Source organism: Anabrus simplex, chromosome 5, assembly GCF_040414725.1.
Source record: "Anabrus simplex isolate iqAnaSimp1 chromosome 5, ASM4041472v1, whole genome shotgun sequence".
Lineage (NCBI taxonomy): Eukaryota > Metazoa > Arthropoda > Insecta > Orthoptera > Tettigoniidae > Anabrus > Anabrus simplex.
Window position 1 is genome coordinate 266,741,162 of NC_090269.1, and position 16,759 is coordinate 266,757,920.

The following is a 16,759-nucleotide window of genomic DNA, read 5'->3' on the forward strand; positions in this document are numbered from 1 at the left end:
CTTTTCACCCTCCCATTAATTAGATTTTCCAAAAACAAAAAAATACGTGTTTCTTTATTTTTAAAAGAGATCAAAAGTACCAATTTTCAGGTCTGTAATATCTTCAGTTTCTGAGATATAAGTACCGGTATCCTGATTAAAGGTATTCAACACATTTTCCCCCATTTTCAACCTTTTTCACCCCTCCTATTGGGATTTTCTGAAAACAAAAAAATACGTGTTTCCTTATTTTCAAAGAAGATTCCAAATACCAATTTTCACATTTGTAAACTTTGAAAGTTTTGAGATATAGGTGCACTCATTTTAAAACTTCACCCCCCCTTTTCACCCCCTTAGCAACGGAATATCCAAAAATCCTCTCTTAGCGAGCACCTACATCTTAATATGAATGTATCTCCAAAATTTCATTTCATTATGTCCAGTAGTTTTGGCTCGGCGATGATGAATCAGTCAGTCAGTCAGGACAAGCTATTTTATATATATATAGACTAGCAAGATACCCGTGCTTCGCTACGGTATTATACTGAAATTTATAATTGAATGCTAATTGTTTTAGATATATAATCCGCCGAAATTCGCGATCTGACTCGTTTTCTGCGAGAATCCGCCAAAATTCGCGATCTGACTCGTTTTCTAATAGATTACGGTATGTTTCCTCACATTTTTCAATCTTTATTTCCAGCAATCGATTTCGTACTTCCCGGGCTAGGTCCAGATATTCCACCCCGTCAGTTGGGTCCCTAAATCTTTGCCATCTTTCCCTATAAGCGTTTTTAATATGGATCAAATCCTTCAGGAGATCCGGCGTGGTGTCGTCTTAGGTGCCTTGGCGGTACTGAACCCGCTGCCGGACTGCATTCTTAGTCATTACCCGTCCAGGACCATTTTCCAGGGGGGTCCGCACATTTGACAACGGTCCAGAACATTATTATTATTATTATTATTATTATTATTATTATTATTATTATTATTATTATTAAAAGATGTTCTGAACCCCACAGCAAGCTGCAAGGTCGCTACTTAGCGGTAAATTACATCTGCTGCCAGTGTCATTGTTACAATGTGACCAGCACCATCGTCGCGCGTAGGCAAGTGTGCGGGATTTCTGGCGATACCAATGACATACTTCCGTGCATTGTTGACCTTATTATAGAAGTGAACAATTTGACGGTCCATCTTATTCCTATCGTTTATTTCAAATGTGTTTAAATTTTTATTTACATGCCAAGAGGATCTACTGTAATCTAAGAACGTTCTCCGAAGGAAAAGATGGCTGTTGAAAACCAGCCCAGGAAAGATTAAAAATGATCGGTTTATGATCAGAATAAGTACATCGAAACTATATAGCCTGTTTCCAGTCATTCGACAGGGTCAGGAATGGAATGAATAAAGCCCCATCTAGCAGCAACAATAGGAATTGTGCCGGCTGCCGAAGCACACCTCTGGGGCAATGATCGTTGAATGACAAATGAAATGAAATATTGGACAGTGTTGCTGGAATGAATGATGAGAGAGAAAATCGAAGTATCCGGAGAAAAACCTGTCCCGCCTCCGTTTTGTCCAGCACGAATGTCACATGGAGTGACCGGGATTTGAACCACGGAACCCAGCTGCGAGAGGCCGGCGCGCTGCCGCCTGAGCAACGGAGGCTCCTTAAGTACATTATGAACAGTAAAATCAATTGATCTCACCTCCTTTTACACCCCACCGACGTTAAGTTTATTTACACCCCCCCCCCAAAAAATAGAAGACGTGTTTCTTTATGTTTAAAAGATATTCCAAACACCAATGTTCACATCTGTTACATTCAGTTTTGAGATATATCCCCATAAAAATAATTCACTTTATTTTCACTTCCTTTCACACTCCCCTCCCCCCACCCCGTAAGTGAATTTTCCGGCAAAATATACTTGTTTCCTTAATAGTAAAGGATCTTCTAAATAGTAATTATCACGACTCTAACTTCTTCAGTTTTTGATTTATGTTTCTTCATGAAAGGAATTAAACTCCTTTTCACTCCCGCCCCCCAAACGCGTTTTTCTTTGTTTAAGGAGATTCAAATACCAATTTTCACGTCCGTAACAACTTTAGTTTCTATTAGATGTATGTATTCTCATACAATTAATTCAATTAATTTTTCAATTCTTTCATCCCGCCCCCCCCCCCCCCTTCATTGGATTTTCCGAGAATACGTGTTTCTTTACTTTTAAAGCAGATTCCAAAGCAGATTTCACGTCTGTAATATCTTCATTTTTGAGATATCAGTAGCCTAATTAAAAGAATTCAACACCATTTTCAGTCACTTTTACCCCCCCCCCTTTCCACCCAAGTGGTATTTCCGAAAGCTGAAAATACACGTTTCTTTATTTTTAATAGAGATAAAAATACCATTTTTCACTTCTGTAACATGTTAAGTTTTTGAGATATACTGTAGAAATTCGCTTTTTAAAATTTCACCCCTTTTTATTTCTCCTTACGTGGAGTTTCCGAAAACAAATCACCTATCTTTCTTTACATTTACAGGAGATTCCAAATAACCACTTTTTACATCTATAACATTTTACGTTTCTCAGATATTCTGTAGATATAGTCTTTCAAAAAGTTCACCCCAGTTTGTCACTCCTGTTTAACCCCCATTAATTGGATTTTCCAAAAACAAAAAAATAAGTGTTTCCTTATTTTTAAAGGAGCTCCCATATACAAATTTTTTGTTCCGTAATATTTTCAGTTTCTGAGATATATGTATACTCATTAAAGGCATTCATCCCATTATTCACCCATTTACACCCCTCCTATTGGGATTTAAAGAAAGCAAAAAATACGTGTTCTTGTATTTTTAAAGAAGATTCTAAATACCATTTTTTTACATCTGTAAACTTTTAAAGTTTTAAGATGTAGACACACTCATTTTAAAAATTCACCCCCCTTTTCACCCTCCATTATTTGGATTTCCCAAAATCAAAAAAAATACCTGTTTCTTTATTTTTAAAATAAATCCCAAATACCAATTTTCAGGTCTGTAATATCTTCAGGTTCTGAAATATAAGTAGCCTCATTAAAGGCATTCAACCGCTTTTTCACCCTTTTCCACCCTTCCAATTGGGATTTTCCGAAAACAAAAAAATACGTGTTTCTTTATTTTTAAAGGAGATTCTAAATGCCAATGTTTACATCTTTAAACTTTAAAAGTTTTGAGATATAGATAGACTCATTTTAAAAATTCACCCCCTTTTCACACCCCCCATTAATTGGATTTTCCAAAAACAAAAAATATGTATTTCTTTATTTTTAAAGGAGATCCTAAACACCAATTTTCAGGTCTGTAATATCTTCAGTTTCTGAGATATAAGTATCCTCATGAAAGTCATTCAACCACGTTTTCACCCCTTTTCACCCCTCCTATTGGGATTTTCCGAAAACAAAAAAATACGTGTTTCTTTGTTTTTAATGAAGATTCTAAGTACCAATTTTTACATCTGTAAACTTTAAGAGTTTTGAGATATAGATGCACCCATTTTAAAAATTCACCCCCTTTTCACCCTCCCATTAATTGGATTTCCCCCAAACAAAAAAATACGTGTTTCTTTATTTTTAAAAGAGATCAAAAGTACCAATTTTCATGTCTGTAATATCTTCAGTTTCTGAGATATAAGTACCGGTATCCCGATTAAAGGCATTCAACCCCTTTTTCACCCTTTTGTGCCCCTCCTATTGGGATTGTCTCAAAACAAAAAAATACGTGTTTCGTTATTTTTAAAGAAGATTCTAAATACCAATTTTCACATCTGTAAACTTTTAAAGTTTTGAGATATAGACACACTCATTTTAAAATTTCACCCCCCTTTTCACCCCTTTAGCGACGGAATATCCAAAAATCCTCTCTTAGCGAGCACCTACATCTTAATATGAATATATCTCCAAAATTTCATTTCTTTATGTCCAGTAGTTTTGGCTCGGCGATGATGAATCAGTCAGTCAGTCAGTCAGTCAGTCAGGACAAGCTACTTTATATATATATATAGATTACAGTATTATTAAGAGGAGGTCCTCCCAATATAAAATTTTTGTTTTCTTTTGTTTTGTTGAGCCAGAAGTAGGCTAATATAAATTTGTATACTTACAGAGTAATTCAACTTCAAAAGGGTCGGAGAAATGAAATGCTGTATCTAACGGAACTGGCTGAGAAGATTTTTAATTTTGAATAACCATCAAGATTTATTTAATGTTAATTTGTTAATTGTTACTGAATGCTAGTTATAAATAAATATCAAAACCTGTTGTTTAAATCTTTTTTTATTATTGTCGCTAGTCCTTGTCTCTTTCCCTTTCTTCAAAAATAAGCGAAGCCAGTCAGCGAACAGTCCATCCTTGGGACTCTCGCTCTCCAGCTGAGCATGTAGGGAATAACGGGGGCACATACGAGACCTTAAACCGTGATTTGTCAGAGAAGGGCAACGATTCCGCTTCGGAGCGGGTAAAAGCCTTACTGCAGTTCCGATGACATCACACAAATTTGCGAATAGTTTCATCCATACGCCCCGCGCAATGCAAACACGCATCAAAGTCATGCGGTGCATCTGTGTTTCTTAGTTAAGAAATGTCCGCCTTCGTAGCGTAGGCCTAATGCAGCTCTGATGACATCGCACAAACATCTTAATGTCTATTTGACAACAGTCCTGCTACTTTCCCAAGTGATCAGAAGAAAACTATCAGTCGGACCATTCTGTGGTCTGTATTGAATTTTAGACCATTGATTACTTGGATATGATCTTGTATGTTGACCACGGGGTCCTCTTCTCCAGAGCTTTCCGAGATTGGTATTTTATTGATACTCTTTTTGTGTTTTTTGTTTTTAGTTGCAGGCTGTGTTTTGGGCGGCATGTTGTCTTGTTCGTGCTTTGGGTATTTTGTGAGATGATCTTGTTATCCTTGCTGTCTTCTCGTGGGGCTTTGGTACATGTTACAAGTTATCCTTTTAGGCATGAAAGCTTTCCTATTCCTGGGCGAGATCCTTAGTTCTTGTTAGTAACAAGTTTTCATGGATGTGGTGTTTTGGTCTAAGTATGTGGTCTGCAGTTGGTCTTCCTTCATTGTCTTACTTTTGACTTGACTTCACATCTACCGCAGCAAAGACTTATGAAAGACCTTTTTAATTAATTTTGGAATTATCTGACGTCTTTGCAGCTTTTCTCGGACACCTTGCCTGTAGGTACTGACCGTATCGTAACTGCCGGCGACGAATAACAGCCCACATTTGCAGACTAGGCACTGATACATCTATCACTTATGGAATATCCAAAAACAATTACCACTTTAAATTTTACCTGGAGTCGAAGGCTGGGTAGAGCATGTTGGCATCACAATCAGTTTATCTTGATCTCACACCAGGGAGTGTCAGTACATTTAGCACAATTTAAATACATTTCAGTTCTAAGGGAGTTGAATTTTAGGCGCGTTGGGCGTCATTACTCTTGTACGTTAAATAGCATGCAGATAAATCTGAACGTCCCTGCACACAAATACACTGCGACTACCAATTCATTTTTTCTTTGGCGCTTACATTATACAATTCCCTGTTGAAGTGTGTCTTACTTTTGACTTGACTTCACATCTACCGCAGCAAAGACTTATGAAAGACCTTTTTAATTAATTTTGGAATTATCTGACGTCTTTGCAGCTTTTCTCGGACACCTTGCCTGTAGGTACTGACCGTATCGTAACTGCCGGCGACGAATAACAGCCCACATTTGCAGGCTTTGCCTAACCTCACTGATGAAATTCTACCATACGTCAGAATAACTGAGCATAGGTTGAGTAGTATTTACTTCATTCTCCACTCACCGCCAATTTTACATTAGATTTATCACTGCATGGCACCTTGACATCAGTAATTATGTCCAAACCATTGATTTTACATGCAGAAATCACCAATTTTCAATGGCAGCACTTTCACATGTTCTTTATTGCCATTTTGCAGTGCCAGAAAGTCCCTCATCTTACTGAAATCATGCAAGTTGAGCTTCACTGGAATAACCTTTCCTAAACCTGAACTGCCTTCTATCAAAACAGTTAGTAATTTTGCAAACCTGCCTAATAAAATCAGAAAGTATGCTTTCCCAGAGCTTACATGCAACACGTCAAGCTGACTGACCTGCAATTCCCTGCTTTATGTTTATCACCTTTTTCTTTGTTTACTGGGGCTAATACTGCAACTCTCCATTCATTTGGTTCAGCTCCTTCATGCAAACAGTAATCAAATAAGTGCTTCAGATATGGTACTATCTCCGAACCCATTGCCTTTAGTACCACTCACACAAACAGAACTCTCCCTTTTTAATGAAAACTGAATCAGTTCGTCTTTACGTCTACGAATGTATGTATAGATTGTTTGCATTTTCACCCCACAAAAATTCACAAACAAAAGCAATAGACACACCAGTTTCCAGTTTAATTATTAATTCAAGTTTCTGTGCTACCATCAAGTTTGGTGTTTTCTTTCAAATCCAGACAGACTGATAATAATTGTTTAACTAAAAATAGCACACCTACCAAGACGCATGGCTAATGCATACCGTGGAGGCTACTGTGTAGGCTATTTGAAGCCACCGGCAGTGCCAATGCACTACGAGAGACTTTGTCTCATTACCAAAAATTGATGCCTGCCTGGCCATCAGGTGATATAGATGTTGATTCCCATAGGGAACCTGAAATATTTACCCCGAATGAGTAAATTTATAATACCAATATAAATGGTTTGTTATTGGACATTACAAATTTTCTAGCTGACTCATTCCTAGTTGCCAGCGTTTCGCCCCAGTGTGCTAAGTTGGGCTCATCAGCTGGCTGGGGTGAAACGCTGGCAACCCGGAATGAGTTAGCTGGAATATTTATAATGTCCAATAACAGACCATTTATATTGGTATTATAATTTACTCATTTGGGACAAATATTTCAGGTTCCCTATGGGAATCAACATCTATATCATAGTTGTTTTACTCAAGCTATAATCTCATCTGGCACTTCTTCACGTCTCAGACATTCCCATACGTGCTTACATGGTACATGATCATATGGCTTCTCAATATCCAAGAATACAACTATAACAATTCTATTCTTATCGATAAAATGAGGTCTAGCGTTGATCTGTTCGTTCTAAATCCATGTTGTTCTTCCTCAAGTTTACGTTCAACAAATTTTCTGATTTTTCTCTCCAGGATGGTCTCATATATTTTTAACCAATGAGATAGAAGGGTTACGCCTCTATAGTTGTTACAATTCTTTTGGTCACATTTCTTAAACAGTGGAATAATCATTCCTTGCCTCCACTTCATTTTCTTCCCAAATTTTATTTAGTACCCTGTACAACCATTGTATTCCAGGTTCTCCAAGTGCTTTGATCATGTCCACACTGAACTCGCCCAATCCTGCAGACTTGTTGTTTTTCATTTTACATATTGCTGTTTCCACTTCCAGCCATGTCAAACTTTCTACATTATTATTTATAGGGTTTAGAGGGTCATCTTGTGTCGTCAGTTGTATTACAGTTCAGTAAGTGATTGAAATATCTACTGAACTCTGTAATATTTCATTTTCATTTCTAGTTACCTTTCCGTTTGGAAGCTCTATTGTGTTGATAGTACTATTATCATTTCTTTTGTTTTTAACAATGCTATGAAGAGCTTCTTGTGTTTGTCTTGCCCTATTCTAATGGCAAGATCTTCTTTGCATTTCCGTTTCTCAATGTCAGCTATTCTTTTGACCTGTAATTTTTTTTCTCTGTAAAATGATAGTTTATCCTTGATTTCACTTGTTGAATTATGTCCATTAAATCAAAAGTTGCTTTGAATAGAAAGTTTATTGTATATAAAATATACAGTATAGTAGTACATTTTATCAGTTTCACACATACATAATACTCTCTCCAAGGTTATAAATCCGCAAGGATGCACAACATTTGAACATGCAGGATGAGGATCCTGCTTATTTTGACATTGCTTTTACTTCTGATACCATTCTCTCTTTTATATTTATTATACAAACTATCTTGATTAACTCTAGTTCCCCTCTGACTCCAACAGTATTCGGGTTGCAAAGTCTGGGGAGTTTTTAATCTCTGCTCTTAACATAACCATCTTTTCTTCCTTTTTTGTGTGTGTTGATATTCTCATTTTTCAAAGAGTCAGAACTCTCATCTTATCCCATGATTAATTAGTGTGAAGAAGGACTGATAATCCCTTTGCTTTTTTCCTGAAAAGGTAACAGCCACATTGTTCAAAGAAAGTTTCAAACACATAAAATTGTTCATGAGATCAAGATATGCAGCGATATGCAGATTTCTTCTAACTATATCAACAATCTTCAATTAACGTAGTACAGTCTCTGAGGCTGTGCAACACAAGTACTGTATGATCTGTAGAAAAATCCTCTGAGGTCAGTTTGACTACACTAAGTTATTTGTGTGTCACTTTATGGCCTCTCCTATGCTTTCATTTTCCTCCCTTTATAGAACTTCAACTTGATAGTATGCACAGCACAAGTATTTCTGTAGTAAAATGCCTCTCAGTAAATAAAGTGATAATTCTATCTTAAGGAAAAGGAAACGTAATTTTCAAGACTAGAATTTTAAAGTAGCACAAGTATTTCTGTAGTAAAATGCCTCTCAGTAAATAAAGTGATAATTCTATCTTAAGGAAAAGGAAACGTAATTTTCAAGACTAGAATTTTAAAGAAGCTCTGCTCAGCTAGATAGATGAATTAGATTCTAGTGATTGTGACAACTGCTCTGAAGTCTTCGTTACTCCTTTGAGTGACCCTGACATCTGTTGTTTCATTGGAAAGATGGGCTCAAAATGCAAGATTTCTGCAGAAATTATGTGTCACAATTATTTGTATTCTTGGACCTGATACACAACTAAACAAGCAAAAGAAGTTGAAGTGGGCCCAAAATAGCTACAGATAAAGCATAATTTTCTGGGGAAAAAAAGAAAAAGAAAAGGAATGGCTGCAAGCAACCAGTCTGCATGCAGTGTTGCTTGCAGATCGACAAAAAATAAAGCAAAAACTTCTGAAACAAACTGAGAACAGTAACACTGAGGATTTCAGTTTTTGGAATGTTTCAGCTTTTTTCAAAATCACATCATTTTCTGGTTTACTGAGATGGCATATAAGTGCTTGATTTGTGTTTATTCCAATACTGTGCAACATAAATGTTTCTTTAGTAGTTTGCTACCAAATTTTTGTAAACTTATTTCAAAATGAATAATACACGGTATTTTGTGTCATTTCATGCTTTCTTATGTGATAATTGCCCCCTTTTTATATCTAAACCTACATTCTTTAAAAAGATCAAAATTATCACCATTATAACTGCCAAATGTGAGTAGTCTCCAGGATGGCACCATATATGTTGGCACATTAACTGAAAGCAGCTAACATTTTACTTTTCATACTTGTGAAAATACATACCTTTTATTGAGAATGTAATCCTTGAGAAATGCTTCACTTGAGTCAAGATTAGGATCATTCCAATAATCATGCAAATACTTGAGATCAGACTCCATATTTTTATCTGGTAATTGATCTTTCTGGCCCCTTAACCATTCCCGATAATCTTCTTCTTCTCTATCCTAAAAGGACATAGATTCCTAGAGTAAGTAACATTAAAGCAATTGTTGAAGAGTGTGATCACAATAATTTGTTGATGAGTGTGAAAACAGGTAGCCTATGTACTACAGTTGTTAAGGAATGGGACAGATCCACTATATTATAACAGAAAAACAGAGATTAAGAAAGAGGTGCAGGTAAGAAAGAATTGGGATTAGGAATGGCTGTGAAAGTAAGGAGAGATAGCAGAAATTTACTAGGAAACTGAATTTAGTACAAAAGACAGTTAAGGATAACATAACTGCAAACATACCGCATATCCTTGTGTATTAGACCCCCGTTTTATTCACTTCAAATAGACTGTATTGCTATTGACCTATCCAAGGCTTCTGATCAATCAATCAATCAATCAATCAATCAATCAATCAATCAATCAATCAATCAATCAATCAATCAATCAATCAATCAATCAATCAATCAATCAATCAATCAATCAATCAATCAATCAATCAATCAATCAATCAATCAATCACCACAGATCTGCATTTAGAGCAGTTGCCCAGGTGGCAGATTCCCTATCTGTTGTTTTCCTAGCCTTTTCTTAAACAACTGCAAGGAATTTGGAAATTTATTGAACATCTCCCCTGGTAAATTATTCCAATCCGTAACTCCTCTTCATATAAACAAATATTTGCCACAATTTGTCCTCTTGAATTCCAACTTTATCTTCATATCGTGATCATTCCTACTTTTAAAAATACCACTCAAACTTACTCGTCTACTAATGTTATTCCACGCCATCTCTCCACCAACAGCTCAGAACATACTACTTGGGGCCGGTTCGATCATCTGCTGGTAAAGTGGCTGGCAGCTGCCCAGGAGGTAAACTACCTGGGGATATAAATCAGCTGGTATTTTGGCTTGCGTGCAACAACCTCTGTGCAAGCGCTAGGTAGCAACCCGACGCTAGACACCGATATGCGGAGTTGGCTAGACTAATTTTCAGCAACTTCTCGCTTTCAAGTGTGGTGCTATCTATCATCAGATGTATGAAGCTCAATTCGATTGTCTTATTTTTCTGTGCTTGCATCTGCTGATTATCACCAAAAAGCCTAAAAAGGGGAGTCTTTAAGAGTTATGGACAAAGATTTATGTCAAACTTTCACGATTTTAATCTATGAGCTTCAAAATTAATACCAAATTGGGATTAAAAATCTTGAGATTACATTTTCTTATTAAATGTTGAACATTTATTTATTGAAACCACCTATTCAATACCTATTCATCCCAGTATCAGCATTTTCTCCACTTAACAGGATATGAGTAAGACATCCCATTGAAACTTCAAGATAAGTTCGACCAGTTCAGTTCCAAAATGTACCATAAGTTTGAATATATTATGTAAATTGTATAAAAATAGTTTTTAAGAATAGTTCTAGCACATGTTAATCTCCAGTAAGTTGTAAAAATGTACAGATGATTAATCCCAATTGCATCAAGCCGTTCTCATTACCGACATTATGAAAGTTAACAGTCAATATATTTCCATTAAATGTGAACAAGAGTTGAATGTCACATTAGAACTTTAAAACATGGACGACTTGATCACTCCTTTGCACTGTTATATAAATAATATTGACTATGATTAATCCTAAAATAGCATCCACTCAGAGCTCTGACTTGGAGATAGAATTAATGGCTGATGATGCCTGCAATGCCAGGCGAAACATGTATTCAACCAGTATTGAATAGGTGGTTTCAATAAATTAAATTTTCACATTTAATAATTGAACTTCAATACGGTCAATATGAAAATAATCACTTGTAAAATTACATTTTCTTACGCCAGTTATAACCTGTCATGTAAAACAGCGTTTTTCAAAAGTATTCTCATAGTAAATTGATCAAGTCGCTCGCTCCGTAATAGAAGGTACACAGGTTTTCATCGTCTTTCTAATTTACATTAAAAAATTTATTTTAGTTCCGTCGTCGTTCTTAACTTTCTTTTACACGCTTCCATATACGTATATTCACACACATCTTCCTTACGGACTTATTGCCTTTGAGAATTCTATCTGCAGGCTTCTGTGAATTGGCCTTTGAGCATTCTATCTGCAGTTCTGTGAATTGATTAAGTATCTCCACGATGCTCTATTTGCAACTAGCTCTGTGACCTCGTTTAGTTCCACATGCTTTCATTTACTGATAATGCATTTCATTCTAACGTTTAACTTTATGAAGATAAAGCTGGAAGGTACTGTAAATGTAAAGAACTAATCGGGGTAAATATCCATTCATAGGAAGAGGAATTCGGGAATGGAATAGTTTCCAATTTCTTCGAAATCATTTACAAGAAGACTATGTAAACAACTAACAGGGAATCAGCTACCTGGGTGACAGTCCTATATGCTAAATTAATATTAACACTTTCTATAAGTAGCACACATATAATGCATTTTCCTAGTAGACATAATATAGTGATTAAACATTTCAATGAAATATATTATGAACAAAAGGTAGTATGAAAAGAGGTATACAGATTAATACAATGCTAATAATGAAAATAAAAAAGTTTTGTCATAATGAAGACTCGAACATGCATACCTCATATTATGAAGTGAGCCCGTTAGCCATTACACTATGAGAACACTTGGGGTAATTAGGATACATACACTAACTTATACCTAGTGTCTGAAAACTAGAAAAGTAGAAAATTAAAGCCCATTTGAAATGATTTCCAAATAGGTTTGGATTTTATATCCTTTTAGAGTTTATTTGCGAAAGCTTGACGTATAAAATGTGTTCCCTATGCTACCGGTGCGGGAGGCTGGTGGACTGTTGCAACTCAAGGGAAGCATTAATGTTCAAAATCCTGCAATACAATATTGATCACTTACAGTATCATGATTTTTTCAGTATACTAAGCTAATGTAAGTTGTATGTCACCAGAAATACAGCTAATAATGTTCAGCTCTCAATATTGCCCGGCAGGTAAAGTCTTATCGGGCCCTCGAAGTTGCCAATAAATTACGCGCCGGGTAACTATGATTTATGCTCCTGATAGCGCTACCTGGGAGGGATCGAACGGAAACATCCTTTTACGCGGAGGGCAAGTTACGCGCTACTTTAGCAGTAGGTGGTAGAACCGGCCCTTAGTCGAACAGTTCATCTCTTTTCTCCCCAGTCTTCCTAGCCCAAATTTTGCACCATTTTCGTAACGCTACTATTTTGTCGGAAATCATCCAGAACAAATCAAGCATCTTTTCTTTCAATTTTTTCCAGTTCTCAAATCAAGTAATCCTGATGAGGGTCCCATACACTAGAGCCATACTGTAGTTGAGGTCTTACCAGAGACTTAAGTGCCCTCTCCTTTACACCCTTACTACAACCCCTAAATACTCTCAAAACCACTTGCACAGATCTGTACCTTTTATTTACAATTCCATTTATGTCATTACCCCAATGAAGATCTTTCGTCCCATCAATGCAGTACTTAAAACTGAGAGGACTGTTGCTATTAGTGAAACTCACAGTTCAGCTTTAGCCACGGTCGAGCGTGGACGTATTGCGTGGAGGGTCCTGGGAGTGGGAGTAGGGAGAGAGAGTGTGGAGTGCTGGAAGGTTGTGTAGAGTTGTAATGACAATGATTGGTGTTGAACAATACAGAGCAACTACAGGAAGATGGCAGGGGAGAAAGAAGAAAGAAGAAGCGAAAACAGGTGGGTGTAAAATGGAAATGGAGATTAAAGGAGAATTATTGCTTGCAGCGGCGGTGGTTATGATGTTGCTATGGATTGGGGGGGTCGAGCTGAATCCAGGTCCGACATCTAGTAGAAATGAGGAATGGCCAGATTATGAAGAGTTCAGAAGCCTTGTAAAAGAAGTGGTTGAAAGAAGCCTGCCCCTTTGAGCAACTGAAAAATTTGATTCAAGAACAAACCAGGGAGTTCGAGAAAATGAAGGCATGGCTACGGGAAAGGAGAGACGAGATAACATCTCAAGTGAGGACTAATGCCGAAGAAGTGGCAACACTGAAAAAGAAAATAGGACGATTAGAAGAGGAGACACAGAAACTGAAAGCAGAAGTGGAAGCTAACACTTTAAATCGTAGGAAGAAGTGCCTATTTATATGTGGGGTGCCGGAGGAGCGGAGAGAAGACGGAGTGATTACAACCTATAAAGTGGTGGACTTAATACAGGGGAAAATGAAAGTTAATTTTAGTGAAGTGGACATTGACGATGTGCAGAGAGTGGGAAGAATTAGGGGCAACAGGCCTATCAAAGTTCAACTGTTTTCCATGCTGATGGCTGATGCTGTGATAGGCAATGTGGGTAGTGTGCAGAGGGAAAAAATATGGATTAAGAGAGATGTGGGAAGAGAGGCGATTAGAAATGAAAAAATACTTAGAAAGCACAGGATTCTAGCTATAAATCAGGGGCTGAGAGCAACTATCAAAGGTCAAGAACTAGTGGTGTCAGGCAGCAACTGGAAGAGAATCTGGACTGTGAATAGTTTGATGGACTTAGAAAGGAAGATAAAACAAGATGAAGAAAAAGAGAGAAGTGCTGCGATCAGTGGGGAAGATAGGCAAAATTCCAAAAGTAACAGTGTACTGTGTGACCAGAAGCAGGGGGAGGTACCAAGTGAAAATGTGACTAGAAACAGTGAAGAGGAAAGGCAGTAAAGTAAGGGAAGCGCAGGGGAAAAAGGCAAGTTCAGAGGCAAGTTGGGGAGAGTCTTGATCTGAGTAGGAGCAGAGAGAGGAGCAGAAGCTTAAGGGACTTCAAGGGAGCTGAAGTTGGTGGCAAAGGAAGTCAACAGAGTGAAGATAGCGATGAAACAGCGGCCAAGAGAGGTGGTAAAGAAGCAGGAAGGAATAAAAAATTGACAGACATGTGGGGTACAGGTGGGAATGAAGGGTGTGTGATTACTCGAAGTAAAAAACATTAGAGTATTGAATAGTGATGTCAGAAGTTGTAATTAGATGTATAAAGTGTAGTTGGTAGAGGGTTATTTATTGATGAAAGATATGATTGTGGAGATTGAAATGTGGTGATGGAGAAATGACGGTAGAAGGTTGTAGTAATTGGATGTATAATGAGAAGTTGGTGGAGGGTTATTTATTGGAATGTGGTGCTGGAGAAGTAATTAAGAAGTGGTGGTGTGTTTATTGTTGTATTAAATCATTAAAGAGTGAAGTTAAAGTATTGGCTGAGAGGTGATGATAGAGGTAAATAATGAAGTGTGTGTGGTATGATGAAATGGGGTGTTAGAGAATGTAGGGTGAGGTGATGGTGTATGTACTGTATATTATGTAAATTTATTTGTTGTGGAATTGAGGAGATGGAGGGGTGTGTGGTGTATTCATTGCTGTAAGGTGGAGGTGAAGAAAAAATGGTGAAGGTGTGACTTTTGGCTATATTGTATTTGGGAGAAGTGGTACATAGGGGTCTATATGTATTTGTGAGAGTTTGGCAAATTGTGGTTTGTGGATGAGATGGCAAATTCAATGTAGAGTACGGCGTGGTATTTGAATTAGATCAAGTATGGTTAAGCAAGGATGAAGCAAGGATGAAGTTGCAACAGGAGATGGAGAATGTAAACACAGACACGGCTGGTGAGGTAAGGTTGTCTGGACTCAGCAATTCGGAGTAGGTCAAGCAGAAGAACAATGGCGGTGATGGAATGTGTCGTGTCGACAAGGACAGTGGGTACAAGGTGTAGTCTTGCTTCGGGATTGCATATGTGGTATGCTATGTTTATATTTAAGAATGTGCTGGCCTTTCTTTGTGTATTTTTTTTTTTCTTCTATGGACAACGGTTCATTGAGGGAAATGACCGTGGGCCATTTGTTGTTTATATGTTTTTTTTTTTTTTTTTTTTTGCTAGTTGCTTTACGTCGCACCAACACAGATAGGTCTTATCGCGACTATGGGACAGGAAAGGGCTAGGAGTGGGAAGGAAGCGGCCGTGGCCTTAACTAAGGTACAGCCCCAGCATTTGCCTGGTATGAAAATGGGAAACCACGGAAAACCATCTTCAGGGCTGCCGACAGTGGGGTTCGAACCTACTATCTCCCGAATACTGGATACTGGCCGCACTTAAGCGACTGCAGCTATCGAGCTCGGTTATATGTAGTTTAGTAAGTATAGAGAAATGATGGTGTAGATATTTAGGCTGGACATGACATGAAAACATTGAAGATGACTACTGGGTGACCCTATCAGGAGGAGGCATATATCTGGAGTATGCGAAGGACTTCATGGCATGTCCAAGGGGTATGTTTAGAAATGGAATGGTGAGAGGGAAAACATGTAAGGGTGGTCGTAATGGTAAGGGTTGGGTATTTTTGAAGTGATTATTTAAGGCTGAATTTTATGCTGGAAGGTGGTGTAGGAGAAATATTGAGAAATGATGGTGTAGATGGCAAGGAAAGAGGGACAAGGGTGAGGAGGACTCACCCGTAAGAAGTCGGGGTGGGGAAGGGCCCAAGACAAATATACTTAGGCGGGACATGACATGAAAACACTGAGGATGACTACTGGGTGACCCTATCAGAGGGAGTCATATATCCGGAGTATCCGACGGACTTCATGGCATGTCCAAGGGGTACGTTATGAAATGGAATGGTGAGAGGGAAAACATTGTCATCTGGTTAGATCTTGGGGCCTTCAGGAGGTCTCCACGGGCAGGGCCGGTCGGGTCATCATTGGGAAGGCGGCCTTCTTCTCACCACGGGTGATGACTCGGCCGGACAGTAGGTTTCTTTTTTATGTGCTGTTCTTTTCTTTTTGTCTTGCCTGTATATTAACTATGTCTGTTTGTTTTAGTAGAAGTTGTGTGTTTGGCTAAAGTTGAACGCTGTTATTTTTCTCATTCAATGGATCAATTGGGTATTTGTTTACTGTGATCTAGAAAAAAAGAAAAAAAAAATAATAATAATAATAATAATAAAGAATATTAGTGAAACTCACACATTGCCTGGTGTCCACATCACAACATAGTTAAGGTCTTTTTTGCAGCTGCTCACAATCTCATATCACTGTATAAAGAATAACACCATCTGCAAAAAGTCTTATCTGTGATTCCAGTTCTTTACTCCTATCTTTTATATATATAAGAAAACATAAAAGTCCAATAATACTGCCTTGAGAA

The 16,759-nt window shown here is 37.6% G+C and overlaps 1 protein-coding gene across 1 annotated transcript in view; it reads right to left on the bottom strand.

Annotated features, from left to right (window-relative positions):
* Positions 1 to 16,759, bottom strand: part of LOC136874827 (protein KRI1 homolog) — a 170,163-nt gene that overhangs the window by 119,071 nt on the left and 34,333 nt on the right. Inside the window, exon 4 of the mRNA XM_067148504.2 lies at positions 9,466 to 9,626. Coding sequence (XP_067004605.2) covers positions 9,466 to 9,626 — 161 coding nt within the window. The remainder of the gene's footprint in view (positions 1 to 9,465; positions 9,627 to 16,759) is intronic.